Source organism: Mastomys coucha, unplaced genomic scaffold (genome assembly GCF_008632895.1).
Source record: "Mastomys coucha isolate ucsf_1 unplaced genomic scaffold, UCSF_Mcou_1 pScaffold18, whole genome shotgun sequence".
In the NCBI taxonomy this organism is placed as follows: Eukaryota; Metazoa; Chordata; class Mammalia; order Rodentia; family Muridae; genus Mastomys; species Mastomys coucha.
Genome location: NW_022196900.1, coordinates 109,657,975 through 109,682,620, shown reverse-complemented (window position 1 = coordinate 109,682,620; position 24,646 = coordinate 109,657,975). Strand labels below are relative to the sequence as shown.

At 43.3% G+C, this 24,646-nt stretch overlaps 1 protein-coding gene and 1 long non-coding RNA gene across 13 annotated transcripts in view; one reads left to right on the top strand and one right to left on the bottom strand.

Moving 5' to 3' along the window:
- Window positions 1-24,646, bottom strand: part of Rere (arginine-glutamic acid dipeptide repeats) — a 358,397-nt gene that overhangs the window by 133,051 nt on the left and 200,700 nt on the right. For 10 of the 12 annotated variants that reach the window (XM_031379531.1, XM_031379537.1, XM_031379534.1 and 7 more), the window contains 2 exons: window positions 24,207-24,303; window positions 16,672-16,776 (listed from right to left, as the gene is read on the bottom strand). In XM_031379531.1, the coding sequence (XP_031235391.1) occupies window positions 16,672-16,776; window positions 24,207-24,303 (202 nt within the window). Of the gene's footprint in view, window positions 1-7,123; window positions 7,311-16,671; window positions 16,777-20,117; window positions 20,235-24,206; window positions 24,304-24,646 lie in introns of those variants that run through there. The other 2 variants (XM_031379542.1, XM_031379543.1) reach the window with 2 other exon arrangements.
- Window positions 20,363-23,631, top strand: LOC116097061. The gene is made up of 3 exons (XR_004121195.1): window positions 20,363-20,422; window positions 23,035-23,112; window positions 23,471-23,631. It is a non-coding gene; the product is annotated as an uncharacterized LOC116097061 (long non-coding RNA).

Below are 24,646 nucleotides of genomic sequence, written 5' to 3'. Positions count from 1 at the left end.
TAGCCCTGGCTGTCCTGGAACTCACTCTGTAGACCAGGCTGACCTCGAACTCAGAAATCCACCTGCCTTTGCCTCCCAAATGCTGGGATTAAAGGCGTGTGCCACCACAGCCTGGCCTTCATGTCACTTTTTAATCTAGGAGAAGAAGCTTGTAATTCTTATGTTTCAGTCTAGCTTGTTTTACTTAAAAGGATGATCCTGCAGTTCTCTCCATTTACTTTCACACTTCCTTATAGTTGAATAACTCCATAGCAGCACAATGTCTTGATCTACTTCTATGTGAGAAAGAACCTAGGCTATGTCCACATGTGGCTACTGTGAACAGTACTGCCATAACCCTGTATACAGAGCATCTCTGGCGTGCTGACTGGATCCTCTGGTAGATGAGCCTGGGAGTGATATGGTGGGTTACCTTTAGGTTTCGTGAGGAACACATATAACTCATCTCCATAGTGGCTACAACATTTTATATTACTAGAAACAGTGTGTGAGTGCTCCTTTCTGTCTACTTCCCCTTCAAAGTCATTCTGATCTCCTTTAAAGTGAATGTGTGCACCTGTACAGTGCAGTCAGTGCTGCAATGGCCTGAAGGGGTTGAGATCTCACAGCGCTTGGGTTATAGGGAGTTATGTGCCACGGGAAACAGATGCTGGGAATGGAACTTCAGACCTCTAACACAGCAATAATTGCTGAGCTCTTTTCTCCAGGCCCCTACTAGTTTCCTTTTCTTTAGATTTATTTATTTTATGTATCCAAATGTTTTGCTTATATGTATATCTATGCACCACATGCATGCCTGGTGCCCAGGGAGGTCAAAAGGGCATTGGCTCCCTTGGAACTGGGGATATGGATGGTTGTAAACTACCATGTGGGCTTTGGGAACTAAGTCACAGGCAGTGAGTGTTCTTAACCACTGTTCCATCTGTCCAGTGACCTTTCCCATCCCAGGCCCCTAATTTGCTTTCTTTTTTTTTTTTTATTTTATTTATTTTATTTATTTATTTTTTGGTTTTTCGAGACAGGGTTTCTCTGTGTAGCCCTGGCTGTCCTGGAACTCACTTTGTAGACCAGGCTGGCCTCAAACTCAGAAATCCACCTGCCTCTGCCTCCCAAGTGCTGGGATTAAAGGCGTGTGCCACCATAGCCCGGCTCCTAATTTGCTTTCTTAATGACAGTCTCTGACTGAGGTGAGACGGAAACTCGATGTAGTTTTCATTTGTCTTCTCCAGTGTCTAAAGAGGTTGGACACTAATACACATATTTTGAATGAACAATGACTCTAATATTCTAAATCAAGCATATCTTAGCTATAGATAGCAACTATTGGCTCTTTATTCCAAGCAAAATCAATCCGAGAAGAGGTCTGACAAACTCTAACAGGAACAAAGTTCAGCTTTCACTCAAAAACAGTAAAGTATGGAGAACAGCCCATAGCCACAGGCATGGAGACAACACGGGCATGCTGCAAAGCTGGAAGTGCCAGTCTCTGAGAGAGCTCCTAAGAAGCTCGTGGCAGGAGAGCAAAGCCTGGGAAGGAGCACTACTCTCTTGACAAGGCACGCCATTAATCCCAGAGGCACGTCTCCCACAGGCTTCTTCAGACTCCAATCCAGGGTCCAGAACTAAGAGCAGGCATTAGCTGGTGAGTAACCAACTCTATCTACCCCGAGAAGAACCATAAGTAACTTTCATTCAAAACCATCTCCGATCAGAGAACTGGGGTGAAAACGACGTTAGAATTGGGTGTGGCAGCACGAGGCTGGGAGAGTTGGATTACTCTACAGGAAGGAAAGAGGAAGCATTGACTTGCTATGTAGAAGGAAGACTGTGGACAGCAGAGAAGGAGCTGCTTTCAAGTGCTCTGACAGTCTTGTTCATCGCCTGCGCTTCTTACCGTCCATTCAGTAATAGGGAACTGGCATAGGGCACCTGGCAACTACATCTAACTTTGCCCCACTCCAGGCTCTTCCTGGACCTTACTGTCTTCATCTTGTGCACAAACACAAATGGTTTTAACAACCACAGCTTAGCAAAAGTGCATATGGATAAATATGCATACCAAACATAAAGCTGTCCTCCAGGACTGAGTTGATCTCCTAAGCAAAGACAGGACTTTCCATGCACTGAAATCAAACTACATAATAAGCCTGATAGCATTCCCAAGAGAGAGACGAGAGCCAGTAAGCAAGAGCTATCGCACACTTCCAAGGTGTCTCTGCACCACTGGAAGAGTCTGAAAACACTTTACATCCAGGCCATGGCGTAAGAACTCTTTATTGTAGTACTGTGAATATGGTAGGCAAGGAGGCAAAAGACATCAATTATCTTCCTCATATGTGTAACTCTACCGGGCAGTGTTAAGAATAGAAACACCAAATGTCACCAGATACAGAAGGAGGTCTTCTTTAAAAACACAGGGGCTAGAGAGATGGCTAAGCAGTTAAAAGCACTAACTGCTCTTCTACTGCGCCAAGGTTCAATTCCCACCAACCACATGGTGGCTCATCACTATCCATAATTCCAGTTCCAGGGGATCAAATGCCCTCTTCTGGTGAACTCAGGCACCACTAAGCAAGCTTGTGGTACACAGACATACACATGGGCAAATCACTAATAAACATAAAGTAAAAGAAGAAAAAAAGTAAAAATGAAATTTCATGACCTACAAAGATAGTATATGATTATAATCCCAGCTACAAAGGAGGCTGAAATAAGTAGGATTGCCAAGTTTAAGGCCAGTATAGGCAACTTAGTTAGGTCCTGTCTCAAAATATAATGAAGACAGAGTATACAACTTAATGGTAGAGCATTTAACTACCAACCAGCTGTTAGGCTATGGGTTCAACCTTCATAGTAGAGGGAAAAAAGTTTTATTCAATAGGACTAAAGATAAATATTTAAAAAGAAGAAGGAGGAGGAGGAGGCAGACTGGTCAAGTATGGATAGCTGGTTCCAAACAACCAAGACGATTCCTAATGTTCTGCTACTGAGTCACATCCACAAGAAACTGGAGATGAGGAGCCGGGCAGTGGTGGCGCACGCCTTTGATCCCAGCACTTGGGAGACAGAGGCAGGCGGATTTCTGAGTTCGAGGCCAGCCTGGTCTACAGAGTGAGTTCCAGGACAGCCAGGGCTATACAGAGAAATCTTGTCTCGGAAAACCAAAAAATAAGAAAGAAAGAAAGAAAGAAAGAAAGAAAGAAAGAAAGAAAGAAAGAAAGAAAGAGAGAGAGAGAGAAAGAAAAGAAGAAAAAAACTGGAGATGAGGACTTGGAGTCACGCCAGCACACAAGTACCACCTCTGCATTGTTCTCATCATCTGTATAGAGACCCAAGCTTAGAGCACAGGAGCAGCTGGTCCAGAGCCACTGAGTATGTGGAATACCAACACCATCTGGCTTCAAATCTAGTCATTTCTCTTACTCCCGACATCAGTCATTTACTGAACACATTTTGGCTTTTGGTTGCAGTTTTTTGAAACAGGGCCTAACTATGTATCGCTGACAGCTTGAAATTCACTTTGTTGATCAGAATTGCTACAGACTGACAAGAGATCCTCATGCCTCTGCCTCTGGAGCGCTAGGATTAAAGGTCAGTACCTCTACACCCCATTTAAATATATTTATGTCAAAGATCCACTTGTGTCAGGCATGGTGGTACACACCTGCCGTCCTAGCACTTGGATGGCCAAGGTAAGTAGCTCTCTGAATTCTAGGTCGATCAGGACTACATAATGAAATCTTATCTCAGTCCCTCTTAGTCCCCCAAAGTGACCCATTTGTCAAGCCCTACACTTGACGGAGGAACGGAGGTTAGAAGACTAAATGGCTGGGTGGTAGTGTTGCATATCTTCAATCCCAGCACTCAGGAGGCAGAGGCAGGTGGACATCTGTGAGTCTGAGGCCAGCCTGGTCTACAGAGCAAGTTCTAGGACAGCCAAGAATTATTTTTTTTTTTTTTAAAAGAAGAAGTGACCCCTGTCCAACAGAAAAGATAATCATATAACCACAATTAAATGTCTATTTCAAAGAATGTTGACAGAAATGATCTCTAGCCCAGCTGAGTTACATAACAGTCTGCCTGAGTATCAGTATGATAGTGCATACTATTTTAAACATATATGTGGCACCTGGACCACAAACTTTATGATTCAGAAGATTATCAACCACATGGGCTTTCCCGAAGACTCATGAGTGCGTGCCTCTACAGTCTTCCCTTGGCTGGGGTTTCCTGCCTTCCTCCATTCAATAACTTTCACAGGCTGAGAACAAGTGTGCTTTTGGTAAGTAGAACATGGCTCTCAGTAAGGACAAAAAGCAAAGTGGAAAAGAAAAGATGAACTTGGGAGAACAAGTGCTCAGAAGCTCAGGAGACTAGAGAATCAGCACCATGCTAGACACCAGGCCTGAAGCAGCTCAGAGCAGCCTCAACCAGGGAGTCTGCCCAAAAGATGTGACTGGAAGCAGATGGCCTTCAGAAGTGGCATCAGCTGGGCAGTGGTGGCACACGCAGGTGGATTTCTGAGTTCAAGGCCAGCCTGGTCTACAGAGTGAGTTCCAGGACAGCCAGGGCTACAGAGAGAAACCCTGTGGCATCAGTGACGCACACACAGCAAGTGTGTCCAGGCTGCTCACCAGGGATGGGCTGTACACACAGGCACACACACTTGAAATGCATGGCTCCACTCAGATCTACAGTCGAGAATGTAGCTCTTCTTGTCTTGCTCCTCCCTTGCTCTTCCCTTCTTCCTCCTGCTCTGCGCCCTCGTCCCTTCCCCATTCCCTCTCTCTCCCTGTGCTCATGGTCAGCCTCTACTTCTCCACTCTCTCTTTCTCTGCCTCTACCACCCTCTTAACTCCTCTCCCCATGCCCTGAGTAAACTTCATTCTATACTAAAAATTAATTAATTAATTAGTTAATTAATTAATTAAATAAAGGGGGAAAAAGAGTCTATAGCGATGGCTTTAGAGGTAGCAGCAGGGTAAAAGATCTAAGATCTGTCCGTTCTCCCTGCAGTCCAACCTCCTATGCTTCCTCATATTTCCCGATAGTCCTGAGCGCAGAAGTGGGGGATGAGCCAAACTGGGCAGCATTATCCACTGATCAACTTGAACAGAGGCCCTCAACAGCCACGAATAACTGCAGTGCCACCCTTCACCTCCCAGGACACGTCCCAGGACTGCAGTGCCACCATCACCTTCAGACCCGTCCCAAACCCTGGACAAGAAACATGTAGAAGCAACTTTCCCAAAAATGTATTTTCTCAAGACAGGAGAATAAAGAACAAATGCATAAACACAGAAAACAGCATTGCTCATTTTCCTGCATGTGAAGCACAGAAAACCAGCTCTGAAATCGGAGGCCATCCACAAAGCACAGCCGCAAACTCCAAATCTCCTCATCAAAGCATACGGCTGTACCAAAAACACCGAGAGCTGTACAGCCGACAGGTGGGCCTGGGCTCCAAAGGAGGGGGGGCGCCAAGACCTCCCACCAAACACCACAACCACAGCTAGTCAGTGTTCCCCTAACACTCACGTACACGCTCTGGGTCCAGAAGTAGCATTATACACTGTGGGAAACACGGGGTATTATTCCCAAACTTCCAAACATAATGTTCAGATAGAGAACATCATAACAGAAAGTGGCCCTCACAGGGATGGGAATCAAACACAGAAATATCAACTAAGACCCTAACACTACATTACTTCTCTACATAGCATCTCTAGCTCAAATTTTACAATTAAGCGTACAAGAATACAAACTGATGCTTTAGGAATATTTTAAATGTCAGCACTGCTGAACCCTGCCCCAATCAGAGGCCTCTTCAGACCAGATTCCTGTTTGCAGCTAAGGCCTTACCAGTCTTCTTCCTTGGTGTCAATACGCAGTGAGCTTCTCCTTCCCCTAGAAGCACGTGATTCACACTCGTCTGCCCTAGAGTGCTTTCTATAGCCTTCTCGATTGCACAAAACCTGACTTATTTCTAAATTGTTCCCGAACCTAAAGGGGAGAGGAAATGAGAGGCAGCAAAGCAATCCCAAACTTCTCTAATTAATTCCCTGTTTGAGTAGGAATTCCACTGCACAAAATCTGCTTATCCTGACTGGCTCCCTGGTAAACCAGTGACGACAGCCACCATAGTGACAGCCACCTACCTGGGCTCTTTCTGCCAACAGGAGGTTAAAAAAAACAAAAAACGAAAAACAAACAAACAAACAAAAAAAGCTTCTACCTGGGTAGAGAAGGCTATTTCATGGTCAGACATCAAGCCACAGATACCAAACGTGACCTTGTCCATACCTCTGAGTTCTTTCGCAGCAGCAAACCCTTTCCATTCTCTTACTCAATGAAAAAAATCACACAAAATACACATACACCACAAAGCTAAAACCAACATACAAGAATAAAGAAAAGGATGTGAATATCAATTTTAATATAGATAACAATGTCTATAGTCTCTCAAAGCTGGCAAGAAAATTGCCACGAACTCCAAAAAGAAGGCTTTGCTCCTTCAGAAAGAACAGAAGAGAAGCTGATGTGATGTGACAGCTTCCTTTGAAAACACACTAAGATGATACAGTTGTACTCATCATCCACAGCTGTCCCTCTCATGTGTCACCTCACAATTATAATTTGCTCTAGCAAACAGGCTCTCAATCAAAACATGTTCCACCCACCTTCAAAGCAACCAATAGCTGCCCACCTACCACCCTTCCTAAAACAGCCAAGCAGATCCATCCTGTGGCCCAACAATCCCTACAAGGCACATGGGTCATGAGGGAGGCGGCCTGCAGGTTTGTTCTGCAGGTTTTGAAGACAGACAAGCTCTACAAAACGCACTGGGCAAACCCAGGCTATAATCGCACGGAAGAGAGGAAGAGACATGGATAGAGACTCACAAAGCAAGCTTCACACTGTATGTTTGCTTAATTCATCTCCTGGTAGACCCATGCACAGCTCTGATTTTATGCTTCGCAATGCCATCTCTGCATGGCCAGCTGGCTAAATCAAAGGCTTTAGGAACATGCACTATGAATGGCGAGATGATTCATAAACATCTTCAGAAGGAGCTTGAGCAGCAAAGCCAATATCTCGGTTAGGCCAGGGGAAGATCGCCTACCTGCAGGGGCTGAATGGATCATCCATGACTAACACAGGTCTCGAGAGTTTAGCTGGATTCCTGCACCTCTACTTACTGCTAAACTCTGCCCCTTTCTACTCTAAGTACTCAAAATGGAGGCACATGCAGGCTGAGAGACCTCACAGAGCTCTCACTGAGCTTGTGCTATGACCTAAGCCTTCACGCAGAACGCTGAAACTTCCCTCACACTGACAGGACTGAGCATGTGCTGTGACCCTCCCTCATCCACACACTGTCTCTCCACAACGCCATCAATCTCAACCCTGCTGTTTCCGTAAATAAAGACCAGCCAACAGACTGCAGCTTCTCCTAGCACACCAAGCTAGTGTGCAGGGAAGTGGGGCCTTAGAAAGGGGATTCCAGACAGCCAACACCAGGGAGCTCCACAAGCCAGGCGAAGGAGACGCGCCTGTCCACGGGAGACAACAGCAAGTTTTCTTTTGTCTTTTCTGTTTTTTAACTAAGTCGGGTTTTTAAATAACCACCTTTTCAACAAAGAACAAGAATGAGGAAATGGGTACAAATGACTACCTGAAATTCAGCACAGAAACAGCAGCATGCTTGAAGCACAGCAGCAGTGCTTAGGAAAGGCAACTGAACACATGTCTTTTTGAAAACCCTACGCATTTGACAAAAAGACCAAACAAGCAAGCTAGCCACGCAGGCATGGCCACAACGGAGACAGCACTAACACAGCATACAAGGAATGCCATGCTTCATGGAAAAAGAGCCCCCAAATCTCCAAGTGATTAAATTACAGCATCTTCTAAGGTAATTAATAGGAGCCCAGCCAGGTCTCCAAGAATGAACTGGAACAATAAAAACAGCAACAAGGTTCAAATGGAGGATGTGGGGGTTGGGAGAGTAAACTCAGTAGCAGAGCACTAACCATAATGGTTGGCTGACACTAACCCTCAGTAAAGCAAGCATGCAGACATATGCTCCTCCCCCCAAATGCCTAAAGATGGGCCACTATAAACATCTCAGCATCCAGACAAAAAACAAAACAAAACAAAACAAACCTCATTTCAAGTTCCCTGATTCATCTTACTAAGCCAAATTCGCACAGCACTATGAAACTGTATCTACTGAAAACTCATTTTGAAAGATTTCTAAAGCCACGGAAGCAAGTACAGCTCACTACAGCAATACTGAGGACCACAGCACGCACTCACACTTGCCCTCAGTCCAGCCAAGAGAGGTTCTGGCCAAACCCTGCAGAACAAGCCTGTCTTCTCACCAGTACTCATGTTCCGCAAAGGACTGTCTGCCAGTAAGAAATAGCTGATACATAGGTTATTCCCACCTGCAAACTAAAAGATGATTTTTTACACCACTTAGTTATAACTTAAAAAGAAAGACCACAAAATCCCCTCAAAACATAAAAGATTGGAAAAAAAAAAAAAAAGGACAGGACCAACTGTTTCTCAGAAATGGAATGGAGAGTCAAAAAATTAAAATCTGTTCAAAGAACACAAGTTCTTACAGATTCTTAGAGCAAGACATCGTGCAGAGTCCCATGTGCAGAGCCCTCTGTTCATTCTGTGAGACAACACAAATTCTAAGCTGAGTTATCTACACATTTTCTGCAGAAATACAGCATACCAGAAATGCTACAGGGTTGATGATGAGTACCACACACGCCAGGCCAGGCAATCCTCCAGTTCAGAGAGATGGCACACCCAAAGTTCAGGCGCACTCTCAGCTACCTAAGAGTTCTTATGTTCAGAGAGAGACCACACAACCAGATTTATCTGAAATGGTTTCCCTTTGTCCCAACACATGAAAACAGGGCAATGGGCCGGAAGGAAGAGCATTTCCTCAACCTGCTGCAGCTGATAGCTCAGAGAGCTGTGGAAATAGAACGGCACCAATGAAGGTTCTCATAGAAGAGGGTCACTTGAACAGAGGACATGAAAGAATTCAATAGAGCTACACACTGGAACTATTACATAAAAAGTTACCCCGAGTCAAGAAAATCTTACTTTCAAAATTCTTGTTAGGGTCTCACTAGCTGCCTTGGGTGACAATGATTGTAAACAACCCAAGCTTCTTATTCTGAATCCCAGTAGGGGATCCTGTCCTGTGACTGGCACATCTTTCCCCTGTGTTTTTTCCTGAGCCAGCTCCCCTGAGGGAGAAGGCAAGCAGGCTACCTACTTCCTCTTTCTTCCAGCCCATCCTCATTTTGAAAAACAAAACAACAGATGCAAGCCAGGCTCTCCAGAGAGCGGCATCCCTGGCATCCTGGGATGCCTTAGGAGGGCTTCTCTCCACACTTGCTCACATTAGTGTAGGACATCACCGGCAGCAGCACTCGCTTTTCTTTTATCTTAGTTGGTGGTGAATAGTTCTTTCAGGGTCTGTTATTTCTAAGAGCAAACCACAACGCTCACAGACAACTTACCGCAGCCATCTTTCACAATCTTGCACTAGGGTATATCCCTCCTACAACTTCTTACACGTTTCTGTCATGGGGCTTCATTGGCGTGAGTCTGCTTTTTATACTCTCTCCTCCTCGAGACTTTAGGGTCACAAGCAGGCTTCCCTGGAGACTAATGACACACCAGGAACCAAAGATATGCTTCCTAGTCAGGTTTTCATATATGGAGCTCAGCTCTGCATGTACAGGCTTTTAACTATTTTATTCAGTATCTGAAGATGTTTGTTTCCTGGCAAAAGTTACTGAAATAATAAGGTCTGGGCTTTGTACTATTTTGCTGAAGGCTTTTCAAACATGAGAGTAACCAAGAAAATGCTTATGTAGTTCATCCCTAAAAGCTATACAAAGATCTTTCATGAGATTAAAGTAGGTAGCACTTTGTCAATGAAAATATATAGCAACTTCTATAATCACCAAGAACTTACAAATCCGCCAAGATCTTACACAAATCACCTCAGAGTTAACTATGATTGCTTTAACATGATAGATGCAGAACGAACTCCAGGAAGTGAATACCTTATGGATGAACGCAAACATAAAGTGCTAGCATGACACTAGAACGCAGGCATGCCAGACTAAAAGGAGAGGCTTTCCTAGGGCTCTTTTTTTTTTTTTAATTTATTTATTTATTATTATATGTAAGTACACTGTAGCTGTCTTCAGACACACCAGGAGAGGGCATCAGATCTCATTAAGGATGGTTGTGAGCCACCATGTGGTTGCTGGGATTTGAACTCATGACCTCTGGAAGAGCAGTCAGTGCTCTTAACCACTGAGCCATCTCACCAGCCCTTTCCTAGGGCTCTTAATTTGAAGATGAAGCAGTCAGGGTAAGCGGTTATAAAGTGCCAACTGAAACAAATCAGGACCATAAAAAAGACATAGAACATAGAACACAGACATAGCTAAGATGTTCATTGCAGCTCAACCTAAGACTCCAGTGTTTTGGCTGACTACATAGGAGGTCTAACTGGTTAGGTTTACCAAGATCTCTGAGATGAATTTTCTTTCTTTTGGGGGCATGGGGGTTTCAAGGCAGAATTTCTCTATGTAGCCCTGGCTGTCCTGGAACTCATTCTATAGACCAGACTGGCCTTGAACTCAGAGATCCACCTGCCCATGCCTCCCAAGTGAGTGCTGGGATTTAAAGGTGTGCACTACCAGCATCTGGCTGAAATGTATTTTCTAAGTACTTAGTAGAGTTTGCGCTAGACTGTTCATATAATACATATAATAGACATATATATAATACAATGATACCATCTCGCAGAGGACACTGACCCGAAGAAGTAAACTTGGCATGAGTCTTGTTTACATAACAAGGGAATGTTCTGAGTGTCAGAGACTGAAATCAGAGCTGAATTCTGGGGTTCAAGTTAGGCTGGCACCTGACTAGAGGCTCTCATTTGTCTCTCCCTGTGTTTTGTATCCTATTTGAGCAAAAATCCAGACATTAATGGCATGCCCCAATAGTGCATCCTCATGCAAGCACAGCAGGCAGAATGTACTCCTCTCCCAAGCCAGGCCAGTCTCAGAATATCACTCAAATTTACATCATTTCTTAGCATCCTTCAGAAGAAAATACCCATTAAGTAACATTAATTTCTTATTTACATGTCTTGCATAATAATGGATACTTCCTAAAAGATAAATAGTTCTTTCCTTTCTAATCTTCGTATTACAGATGTACCTGACATGTCTGCAACATACACTTGATCATCTGCTGATATTTGTGATTTTAAAATCCTTCACAGACCTTATCACATCTGACTGATAACCACTGTAGATATGAGCACATACACTTTTACATGATTGATTTTCTTATGTGCTGACTTGCTCGGGGTCTAGCGCTGCTCTCTGCTTAGGCTCGCCCTCTTCCTTTCCTCCTCCTCCATGCTCCCTCTTTTGCTTTGTCCAGTAAGTAGATTTACATTAGTTAAACTAGACTCCATGTACGAGAGGAAACACTCATTGTTTGTCCCTCCCTTTAGGTCCTTTATATATTTGGAAAACTTTAGATTCTACATGTTGTGGGTGGGTGGGTGGCACTTGTCTCCTTTGTCTCCATTATGCTCTGGTGTTCCTTACCCTCTCTCCCTCCACCCTCCTCCCTCCCCTTACTCAGCTCTCTCCCTACACCTCTAGATTTCTCGAAAGAGTACATGATGCTTGTCTCCATAGTAATTCCCTGTAAGATGTAGACTCAGCTGAGGTTTTTTCCCCACTGTGAAGATGTTTCCTTTGCTGTGCAGACGAACCCTACCCCATGGAACATGGCTTGTCAGTTTCTATAATTTATTAAGCTAGTGGAGTCCTCCTCAGTCCCAGGTCTGAGGCAGGAGTTCTCATGTGCACTGGATGGGAGACGGATGAGTCTCACCCTCTCCACACTGGATATCCAGACTTAGCAGCACCTTCTGTGTGAGGAGGCCTTTTCTTCTGCACGGATCTGTTCTGCATCGTTAGTAGTTATATTTCAAGTGCCTCCCCTCCCCGATTCTCACAATTAATCATAGGGCCTATGCACCTTTTGTAAGCATTCTACACTGAGCTATATTTTGACACCTAAATTTGGAGGGGAGGTCTTTTTTTTTTTTTTTTTTTTTTTTTTTTTTTTTTTTTTTTTTTTTTTTGGTTTTTCGAGACAGGGTTTCTCTGTGTAGCCCTGGCTGTCCTGGAACTCACTCTGTAGACCAGGCTGGCCTGGAACTCAGAAATCCGCCTACCTCAGCCTCCCAAGTGTTGGGATTAAAGGTGTGTACCACCACCGCCCAGCTTGGAGGGGAGGTCTTATCAACTTGCCCAGGCTGGTTCTAAATTCATTCACTCTGATTGTCTCAGCCTCCCAAGTAACTGGGATCACAAGCCTGAGCTGCCAGACTTAGCAGCCTCCTATAGGTTGAAATGTTTGTTTTATCTATGAGCATGATCATGTCTTTTATAGCCCAAGCAGAATGTGAGGGAGCTGGCACTCTGGTGTTAGGTAGACTGGATACCATCTTATTTATCTGTCCATTTCTTCCTAGAGTCTGCCACCTTCTGGAATGTAGGCTATTCAAAGTATTCCCTAAACCGGGCGTGGTGGCGCATGCCTTTAATCCCAGCACTTGGGAGGCAGAGGCAGGCGGATTTCTGAGTTCCAGGCCAGCCTGGTCTACAGAGTGAGCTCCAGGACAGCCAGGGCTATACAGAAAAACGCTGTCTCGAAAAAAAAAACCAAAACAAACAAACAAACAAACAAATAAACAAATAAACAAAAAAACCCCAAAGTATTCCCTAGTAATCTCCAGGACTTCACTGTGACTTCATGTAATGCCCCATTACATTCAAGTTGTCTTTTTATCGAGTCTCCTTTCTGAGCCAGCCCTCTGGCTGACTGACTGTACTATTTTCTTTTTTAAGATTTATTTATTACTATAAATAAGTACACTGTAGATGACTTCAGATGCACCAGAAGAGGGCATCAGACTTCATTACAGATGGTTGTGAGCCACCATGTGGTTGTGCGATTTGAACTCGGGACCTTTGGAAGAGCAATCAGTGCTCTTAGCTGCTGAGCCATCTCGCCAGCCTGACCATACTGTTCTTAAGTCTCCATGCCATTGATCTCTTTCATGGTTTCAGCTATTTCTTTGTACTGATTCTGGGTAGTTAGGTTGTCCTTGTTTTTCTATGACCTTCAAGGGCATCATTAACTTCATGCTATTTCTAACACCTCTGCATTTTTTAAAGCAAGAAGAGTTTATTGAGTACATTTTGTAGGAGGACTGGCAGTAACACACATACCTCTCTGTTTTTACTGTAAGCCTTCATAGCTAAACTCATCTTCTTAGAACTGCCTTACAGTCTGATCAGTAGTATTTGAATTTTCATGTACTTCCAAGAATTGTTAGAGATCAGCTCTAATTTCCTCACTAATCTGCCGTTCACTCATGAGTATGTGTATAGCTTGTGTGTGTGCTCACATGCGTGCACAAGCCAGAAGACACCACTTCACTGTCAGAATCTTTTCTTTTGAAACAGCGTTTCTCTGTGTAGCCCTGGCTGTCCTGGGAACTCACTCTGTAGACCAGGCTGGCCTTGAACTCAGAGATCAACCTGCCTCTGCCTCCTGAGTGCTGGAAGTAAAGGTGTGTACCACCTCCATGTAAAGAGTGTCTTTCACTGGCCTGGAACTTGCCAAACTAGACTAGGCTAGATGACCAGCAAGCTCCAGTTTCTGCCTGCCTGTGCTAGGACTGAAGTGTAGTGTAAGCACCACGATGTATTTCTTTTTTTTTACATGGATTCTGGAGACTGCCCTTGCACAGCAAGTATTTTCCTGACTAAACCATCTCCTGAGCCCACCATTTCTGCCATTTCTTTTGCTATTAGTTTTTGAACCTTATTCCATTATGACTTAATAAAAATCTAAGAAGTCAGTAGATTTTTTTTGTTAGGCTTTAAAAACTGAACTGGAGGGCTGGAGAGATGGCTCAGTGGTTAAGAACACTGACTGCTCTTCTGAGTTCAAATCCCAGCAACGACATGATGGCCCACAACCATTGGAACAAGATCTGATGCCCTCTCTTCTGGAGTGTCTGCAGACAGTTACAGTGTACTTACATGTACTAAATAAATAAATCTTTAAAAAAAAAAAACAACTAAATACGGTCTCCATATCCCGACAGGGCTGCCTTGTCTGGTCTAGGTGGGAAAGAATAAGCCTATTCTGGCAGAAACTTGATGCACAGGGTGGGGAGATACCCAGGGAAGCCCTACCCTCTCAGAGAAGGAAAAGGGTAAGGGGGAACATTTAGGGGTGTAAATAAATAAATAGTAAATGTTTAAGACTTATTTTCTATGTTTAAGTGCTTTGTCTGGATGTATGCATATAACACATGCGTGCTTGCTGTCTGCCCGAGATCACCTGGCAACAGTATGCTCTTTCTAAACTAGAGTCATGACAGTTGTGAGGCATTATGTGGGGGATGGAAATCAAATCTGGAGGCTCTGCGAGAGCAGTGCTCTAAGCTACCAAGCCCTGCTGCCCCGTGGGCTTTCTTTACTGACCTACAATACGGTCTGTTTATGAGAAGGCTGGCTTCTTGTTGCCAGTTTTATGGGAATCTCTTAAGTCCATTTGCTCTGTGGCACAGTTTTAATTCTGAAGTTTCTTTGTTGATTTGGTGATTGGTACAGGGGATCTGAATGACCTATTTGTTGATGACAGTGAACTACTAAAAATCACCAACTATGCTGGGCAGTGGTGGTGCACGCCTTTAATCCCAGCACTTGGGAGGCAAAGGTAGGTGGATTTCTGAGTTCGAGGCCAGCCTGGTCTACAGAGTGAGTTCCAGGACAGCCTACACAGAGAAACCCTGTCTCAAAAAACAAAAACAAAACAAACTAACAAACAAAAAATCACCAACTATTAGCTGGGTGGTAGTGGCAAAGGCCTTTAATCCCGGCAAATGGGAGGCAAAGGCAGGTGGATTCCTGAGTTCAAGGCCAGGCTGGTCTACTGGTCTACAGAGCAAGATCCAGGACAGCCAGGGCTACACAGAGAAACCCTGACTCAAGAAACCAAAAACCTAAATGAATGAATGAATGAATGAATGAATGAATGAACGAACGAACGAATGAACGAACGAAGTCACCCATTTTAATTTGTATCTTGGCCTATCTGAACCTTTTTGTGCACCAGTACATATCTATTTACAACTCTTATATCTCCTAACAGAGCCTGGCATAGTGACACACGCCTTTAATCCCAAAACTGAGGAGGCAGAGGTAGGTAGAGCTCTTTGATTTCAAGGCCATCTATAGAGTAAGTTCCAGAACTCCCAAAGCTACACAGTGAGATCCTTTCTTGAAAAAACAAAACAACAACAAAAAAATCTCCCAATGTCTTGGTCCCTTTGTTACTACACAGTGACCTTCATCCCCTCCAATTTAGGCCTGGCCTCCGTTTTATCAAATGCTTTCAGCTCCCAGTTGCTTGGCATACTAACAGCTGTTTTGCTTCCATTTTTGTTGTGATAAAACATTCTGATAAATGGAAAGAAAGGTTTATTTAAGCTTACAACTCCATACTATCACGGAAATAACTTAACAGCTGCAACTCAGACCACGGAACTCATTTTATAGCCAAAAAAGTACAGCCAGAACCATGCAGACAGCTTAGCTAGCTTTCTTTTTCTTGACCTTCTGTCTTTTAAAAGATTTATTTAGGCTTTTAAATTAACTTTATGTATGTGTACTTGTGTTTTCCTCCATGAGTTTATGTGTTACATGTGTGTGCAGAAGATGTCATATGTGGTTGTGAGCCACAATGTGCTTGCTGAGAAATGAACGTAGGTCCCTGGTAAGCACAGCAAGCGTTTTTGACTGTTGAGCCATCCATCCATTCCTTTATCTGGCTTTTTTATACAGCCGAAGCTCACCTGCCCTGGAAAGGATGCTCCCTGCAGTAAATTGGATCCTCCAGCATGAAGGAGCAGTCTCCAAGTCAATCCCCCACAGGCATGCCCACAAGCCAACCGAGCTCTCCTTTTTTTTGAAGATGACTCAAGTCAAGCTGCAGTTAAGGCCAACCGGGCACAGGCCCACCTTTCACCTTAGGCTGCGTGTCTTCAGTGGTGAAGTGCATCTCTTGTAGCCACACTGCCCTTCATGTAAGTAACTGTCCTGTCACACAGGTACACCTTTCCGAGATGGCTCCAACAGGGCGGCTATCCATACCCTACCCCTAGTCTCAGCAGACCTTTCCCAGTGTTTCTGGATTTTAATACCAGAAGCAAACTTAACAAGTATCTAAAGTGACTTATCTTTTTCAACACATTATGAAAGGCCTGACAAAGTCTGCATCTCCCAGTAAACAGAAAGCACAGAGGGACAGCCGTGTTATGTCCTTATTGCTCCTCTCTATACCCTCATTTTCATGCCTTTTCTTGCCCTAACAAAAGTAAAGGCAAAAACGAGCTGCACTAAATATCAAAGGCATCAACTGCCACCCATAAGCACTGAGTTGTTGTTTGGCTTCTTGCTAACTTAAGCACATACACGTGAGAGAGAAGGGCGCAGGCGTGAGTGACTGACTTACCTTGTCTCAGGGTTGTAGCCTAATATGTAGAAAAATGAGTCCACTCGGGCTTTAAACTCTCGAGCAGCAAATATGTCAGAAAAATGGGAGATGTTACACTTCCCTCTGAGGAAAAAACAAAACATGAAACATTTGTTTAAATTACTTTGCAAACCACAAAGGCAGTGGGAGTAGGGTGGGGTGAGGGAACCACAAGACTAAATCTAGAGTATATAACAAATACAGACAGTGTCCATGCTTGATTGGTAACTTTTATTTTTGTTTTGTGTAATGATTGCTTCGATAAGCCCCATAAGGTTGCATGGGGAGAACAGCAAGATCTCTAGGTGTGACCGTCAACACAAGGGGAGCCATCCTAAAACCCACAGCACTGCAAGACTACAGAAACTCAAGAGTTTGGACAACACCATGGTCTGTCTCAAAAGCAAGGTATTACCTCCCAGTGTTTAGTGGGATAGATGAGAAGGGCTGAGTGTTAAAGAGAAAACTAGCATCTTTGCCATTTGGTTGAAACATCTAGATTCAGAACTTTCTAGCATATAGTTATAATCTTAGCACCGGGGAGGCTGAGCCAGAACTGCAAACACGATGTATATACAGAAAAACCAGGAGGAAAGATCAGCAGTCCTTCAGCGGGGCGTGCAGAGATGGTGGTATGTTCTGGGCTACACTCTGAAGACAGTCCGTAAGGTCACATGATAAAGGACAAACAGTGAGGACAGAGCCTTCCATAATACAAGGGAGGGCAACGAATAAAAATTATGACCTAGAAACTGACTTCTTTAATGATCAACAACTGGGAAAGTCTTCCCGTACTTGGAGTATATGTAAAGCAGAAGGAATCACATGAGTGGGAGCACAGAACTCACACAGCAGCATGTCTGCAGAGAGCTGCTGGCAGTCTTACTCAATAATGAAGACAACGGAGGACCTCAAAAGAGCTTCCTATTTTAGGCCACCAGGCTAAAGTAAAAAAATTGTTTTGGAAAATTCCTTTCTCAGTTTCCAGCTGGTGTCTATGGCTTTCCTGTGAGCTACATGGACATTTTCAGAATCCCATCTTGATTTTATGACTTGAGTTATTCAGGACATGGCTGTGTATAGTTTACACTGGTTTCTCTAGGTGGAACAATACACACAGAAATTAGCAAAGTAGGACTGGAGAGATGGCTCAGCGGTTAAGAGCACTGACTGCTCTTCCAAAGGTCCTGAGTTCAAATCCCAGCAACCACATGGTGGCTCACAACTATCTGTAATGAGATCTGACACCCGATTCTGGTGCATCTGAAGACAGCTACAGTCTACTTACATACAATAATAAATAAATCTTAAGAAAAAAAAAAAAAGTTCGTGAAGTGCCCAGGACCAACACTCCTAACTCAAGGCAGTGTGGAAACCCTGCTTGCACCCTGATCCCTTAAACAAGTCCAACTTAAATTCTTCTCTATTCAGCCAAGACAAAAGCCAGTACATTTGTTGTTATAAGCTGGGATTTTCTTTCATTAAAAAAGATTTTTAATTTAAGAAAAATTTTAATGATATGTTTAGTGCAACTAATTTCCCTGTGATTATTTCCAAAATGCAGGCCAAGAATATATGGAATTTTTATTTTCATTTTTACAAACTTCTTTTGTTTTAGCTTTCCTTCTCCTTATATCAAAAGTTGTTTTAAGAGGAAGTATTACATTTCTGAGTATAGAGGACTTGTATTCTTTTGTTTTTCATGGTAAGCTACTAATTTATTGAAATGTAACCAGATAGACATTTTGTCCTATGACTTAAAATACAAACAACTTTTAAGAGTGTGACAAAGTAAGGCTGAGGAGATGGCTCAGCGCTTAAGAACATTGGCTGAAGAGGCAGGTGGATTTCTGAGTTCGAGGCCAGCCTGGTCTACAGAGTGAGTTCCAGGACAGCCAGGGATACACAGAGAAACCCTGTCTCGAAAAACAAAAAACAAAACAAAACAAAAGAACGTCGGCTGATCTTCCAGAGGACCCAGATTCAAATGGCAGCTCACAACTGCCTTTAACTCCAGTGTCAGAGGATCTGACAGCCTCATACAGAGACAAAACACCAATGCACATGAAAGTAGATAAATCTTTTTTTTTTTAAATGCGACAAAATACAGAAAAAAGGTTGTTCACTATTATCCAGAGTTCAAAGTTCAACAACCTTAAGATCAGTGCTTAGGAAAGAACTAATGAAAGCTGTGCAAAACCCATGCAAGGCAAATTTCCAACCCAAGGTACGTATACATAAATCACTCTAAAACAAACAGAAAAATATACTGTAGGCAGAAAAGTCACCAAGCATGGCCTTTCTCCATCAGCTTGATTAACACATTCAATGCAGTCACTTGGCCAACATTAGCATCTTTTCAGAAAAGAGGTCATCACAAGGTTCTTGTGGAAAAGCAACACTGGAACCCACAATGAACCTTAGGATGCAGAGACCTTAACTGCAAGCAGGGCAAAAGGTGCTAACCATTGTGTGGACAAAGACAAGGACTAGATCTGCTGCCCTACACACACACACACACACACACACACACACACACACAAAACAGTAAGAATGGTCTAAGTCAGTCCAAAAAAGTGAAGCTTAAGCTGAAAGAGACAGAACTCTGCAACACATAAAACTTCTTAAAGGATTCTCTACTTTTCTACACAGGTAATTCATCTGTTTTAACCCATAAATACAATGACAGCAAAACAAGGAGGTGAATTAATGCAGGGTGAACATAATGAAAATCAGAAGCTCTGAATAATTTACAAATTTTACCCTAAGTTACCTTTCTAAAATATGAATCCCAGGTAAGATGGTTACATGTAGCCTGAACTACCTTGTTTCCCCACACATCACAGAGACAGGGTTTCTCTGTGTAGCCCTGGCTGTCCTGGAACTCACTCTGTAGACCAGGCTGGCCTCAAACTCAGAAATCGCCTGCCTCTGCCTCCCAAGTGCTGGGATTTTTTTTTTTTTTTTCCATTTAACTACTAGAACTATGAGGCAGAGAGTGAGCAAGCTGAAACCCAGTCATCAAGTCAAGGACACCTGTGACCTCCCATCAGGGCACTATCATAGCACACACTCCCAGTCACAATTTTTGGTCACAGAGCATCCACTCCACACATCACCAACAAAGTGTCATCCTAATGAGGAAAGCAACTCAACGAGCCAACTGCAAGAGATTGGCATGTGGGCTCACTCACATTTGGAGCTTTGCCAGCAGCTCCTGGGCTAAGTTTAGTTCCCTATACCCAAGACATGTGAATACCCAATCAAGGCACCTATTGGGCAACAAGAAACAAAAGCCATGGATAATGGATATCACCAGTACCATAAATAACTATTATATGATCTTCTTTTTTGAACACTAATTTTTATAGACCTTATTGAAATTCAGTAACTGAAAAAGAACATAAATTAGTAAGGCAACCCACATGAGACCTCCGGTGAGTGCTTTCCACATACATGCCTGCTGGAGTGGATGGTAAGCCAAAAGATATATGTTCAAGTTATGCTGCTGCTGCTGGGTCACATGACCCAGTGTCAAAAGGATGAGTCAAAAAATCAACAAATCTGATTCTGTCACAAAGCTATGTTGCAGCAGGATTGAGATGAAGTCGTATTGTTTGAATCTGGCACTTTCCACTGTTATGTCACAATGTCAACCAAAAATGCTACCTAGGCAACAGGTAACTCAAGCATGATATCAACTCCGGTGCTGGCTTCTGTAATGGCAGTGGTGAGTAGAGACCAGGAAATAAGGCAATAGGCACCTACTTGAAATGTACCAGAAAGGTAAAGATGGGGGTGGCTAAGGCCAAGGGCTCAAAGCAGGCCAGAGAGCAGCAGCATTGCTCAGTACACACTTCTCAACACAGCCCAGACTGAGGATGAATTTCTTTTGGGTAAGGAAAAGCTAAGGTGTCACAATGTACAAAGCAGAGCCCACAGAGGAATTGTGTTTTCCTTTTGATTCACAGTCACTAAAGGACAAAGCTCTTCTCTTTTATAACCCAACTCTCCACCAGCTTGAAAGAAAAGTATAGATATCAGCTTCATGTCAAGTGAATGGGATGGCAGAGCCCAGTCAATGGCTGCACACCGCATGACTCCATGGAACGGAATCCTTTGATCTTTAAAAGAATGGTGCTAAGAGCCAACACTATGAGCCTTTCTCTTTTTCCTTTCTTATCCTCTGGTTTTCTCCATTATACTCATTTGATCCCCTTTCATGTGCCCACGAACTGTTTTATTTGTGTCCCCTTCAAAATTGAATTTATAGTAGCAGCACTGGTTTACATGTGTGAAAAAAAAGAGTGACCTTCCCTGTGGGGGAGCTATAAAAAGATAAATTGACAGAAAATGCTGAATCTCAATCCTCAATCACGGCTCACATTAAAAGGGTAAGCAAAGGACCCTAACTCTGGAGAAGAAAAAGGAAAAAATGAAGACTAATAGGATTCTGCCACCACATCCTGTTTGATGGGAGGTAACCACAGACACACCCTAAAACTTTACTTGGTGAGATACTACTGCTGAGAATGAAGTTAGAGCCACATACTGGGCATCAGATGCTGGCAAATGCCAGGTTTTCAACAAGCAGGCTAGGCCATGTAGCAACACAGTGGGCCCTTGCCATCCATTCACCGGGTCACTGAGAAATGCTTCATTTAAGCCTAATAAAAGGAAACTGGCCGGGCAGTGGTAGCGCACGCCTTTAATCCCAGCACTTGGGAGGCAGAGGCAGGAGGATTTCTGAGTTCGAAGCCAGCCTGGTCTACAGAGTGAATTCCAGGACAGACAGGGCTACACAGAGAAACCCTGTCTCGAAAAACCAAAAAAAAATAAATAAATAAATAAAAAAAAAAATTTTAAAAAGGTCATGAATTTGAAAAAAGAGAAAGAAAAATACCTTATGGGAGGGCTTGAAGGAAGGAAAGGGAAGTGAGATGATATATTACAATCTCAAAAACTAAATCATTTAAGAAAAAAATTATAATGAATTATAATTTCATATCAGACCTACTACTTTTTGTATAACTTTTTAAAAATTCTTTTTAAAAAGGATTTATTTATTTATTTTATGTGAGTACACTGTAGCTGTCTTCAGACACACCAGGAGAGGGCGTCAGATCCCATTACAGATGGTTGTGAGCCACCATGTGGTTGCTGGGAACTGAACTCAGGACCTCTAGAAAAGCAGTCAGTGCTCCTAACTGCTGAGCCATCTCTCTAGTCCTTTGTACAACATTTAAGATAATATCACAAAAGGATTAAAACATAACCAGTAAAGATTCTAGTCAGACACCTGGGACACCTGGGCCGATCCACATTTATGTGTGTCCAGCTACTACACAGTTCTTCTAAAATTGCTAAATATTAGATGGACATTATCTCTCCAATCTGAATAGCATTAAAAATCCCCAAATATATTCATTTTAAACAGTTATGTCAAAGCACACTGGATAACCAGTTACACTTTCCACCATTTAACTAGAATTTGAAGTCTTTTAAAACCATGACTGAGAAGCTGGAAAGAACAGGAGGTATGTTAGGACAGACGCTAACTAGGCCCGCTGCCCTGCATTAACCACTGTTTCATCAGTCTAAGTCAACCCTCATTAGTTCGCTGTGCTAGCATATAGGCTTAATTAAAGCCTGGTAATCCACCTTCAAAGGACAGACAAAAGCTTATGGGAATTTTGGAAAAGTTGATAAACCACCACAGACATTTTCGAAATGTAGCAACAGCCTGACAGTCAACTCTAACATATCCACTCCTTCCAGTGGCAGAGCTCAGCACACCACAGACTGACAAGACACGTGGCCCCATTGCCTGTGTTTACTTAGTACAGGAGAACAGTTTTACACCTTTATATAGTTAAAAAAGAAGTGGAAAAAAATTCCTGAGTGAAATTAAAATAAAATAATTTCCACTTTTAAAAAGGCTCACCTAAGCTGGGCGGTGGTGGCGCACGCCTTTAATCCTAGCACTTGGGAGGCGGAGGCAGGCGGATTTCCGAGTTCGAGGCCAGCCTGGTCTACAGAGTGAGTTCCAGGACAGCCGGGGTTACAGAGAGAAACCCTGTCTCGAAAAACCAAAAAAAAAAAAAAAAAAAAAAAAAAAAAAAAAAAAAAAAAAAAAAAAAAAAAAAAAAGGCTCACCTGGACCTGAGTCAACTCCTTTATTTAAATGTTATCTATGTATTTGCCACACAGTGACTTCGACGAATGAGTGAACATTGGAGACAAAGGTCATAATGGCCTATAGTCTGAGACCCAATGTTTAAAAACACCAGTCTTAAATAAATGCCCCAGCCTTCTGCCTAGTAACTGGATCTCTATTCGTAGTTTTGCACAGGAGACCATAGGCTCTATCACTGAACATATGATGGCCGAGCACTGCACCAGGGACAACAGCGTCTTACTGTAAGTTGTTAATCTAAAGCCAGCAAGTCTCAATGGCTTTTATTGTACTCAAATTCTGTTTTTTGTTTTGCTTTGTTTTGTTTTTTAAAAAGAGACTAGGGGTTTGGTTGGTGTTTGATACAACCGTACTATTTATCATTTACAGGGAGGAAAGTTGTGGTGTTGACTACTGTGGAGACTTGAATAGGTCTGGCTCCCATAGCCTCATGTGTTTGAGCATTTGCCCAGAGGGAGTGGTACTATAAGCAGGCAGAGCCTTGTTGGAGGAAGTGTGTTACTGGGGAGGTGGGCTTTGAGGTCTTACGTATGCTCAGGCTCCGTCCAGTGTGATACACAGCCCTCTTTCTGTTGCCTTCAGATCAAGACACAGAACTCTCGGCTCCTCCTGCACCGCGTCTGCCTGCACGCTGCCATGCTTCCTACCATGATAATAAGGACTGACCCTCTGAACTGTAAGTCAGCCCCAAGTAAATGTTGCTGTAACATGGTGTCTTTACAGCAATGAAGCCCAAACACACAGCTACTGTACTTGTTATGTCACGTAAGAGGCCCCAAATCGCCAGACGTGTAGACACAGCATGTGCAAGGGGACAGATCCTGGCCCTGCTCTGGAAAGAGCACACAGGACAGAACAGAAAGAAGGGCACACCCACTTTAATGGGATGCGACGCCCCACCTGCTTCGTCTGTACCCTCCATACACTCCGCTGCTCTTTAGTAAAAATGTTCAGACAGAAGAAAACTGGGAGAAGAGCTAACAAAAACTGCTGTATTTTTCTTAGGCTTTCTTACATTTAATATTTTTTTTAACTGTTTTTAATATTCTCTTTATCTTTTGTAGCAGTTGGGCTTGATTTTTACAAAGGTAATTGGAGAACTTCAGGGTATTTCACCCCCAAAGCTTTAGCAAATGCTACTATGAAATAGAGGGAGGGAGAGGTAAAGTAGGTTAGACAATCCCTGAAATTTCACTAACCCCAGGGGGCAGAGGAGTGTTAGGTTGCCAAGATCAGGAGTTGTCTGCCTCCCACAATGACACCCACAGGGCAGAGCAGAGCCTCTCTCTCCCTCCAGACTTCCCGGCCACATTCTTACCTCAGGGCAGCGGCATGGTAGGTGTCAACATAATCAGAAATGAAGAGCTCCCGGTTCTTGATGACTGGATCTGTGATGACAAGCTCTCTTCCAGAATCTACCAACAAAAGAAATTAGTTAATTAATTAAGAAGGAATTAAAATAATTTCCCAAAACAAGGAGGAAATTTTGCAAAACTTTTTTCTCAAGTTTACCTCCTACTAAAGATAAATACCACAGCCTGGTTATTATCAGAGTACATCCACTGACGGAGAAGATGCGGAGCAGGAACGGCAGAGGAGCAGAAGTGCTCGCTCGGCCCTGCCGGCTCACAGACCTCCTCTACATCTTTCACCAAGTCTGTCTGTGCACTCAAGTGCCTCAATGAGCACATGGGGGGGTGGGGGAGGGAGGGAGGGACGGGAGAAGGAAGGAAAGGAGGAAGGAAGGAAAGGAGGGAG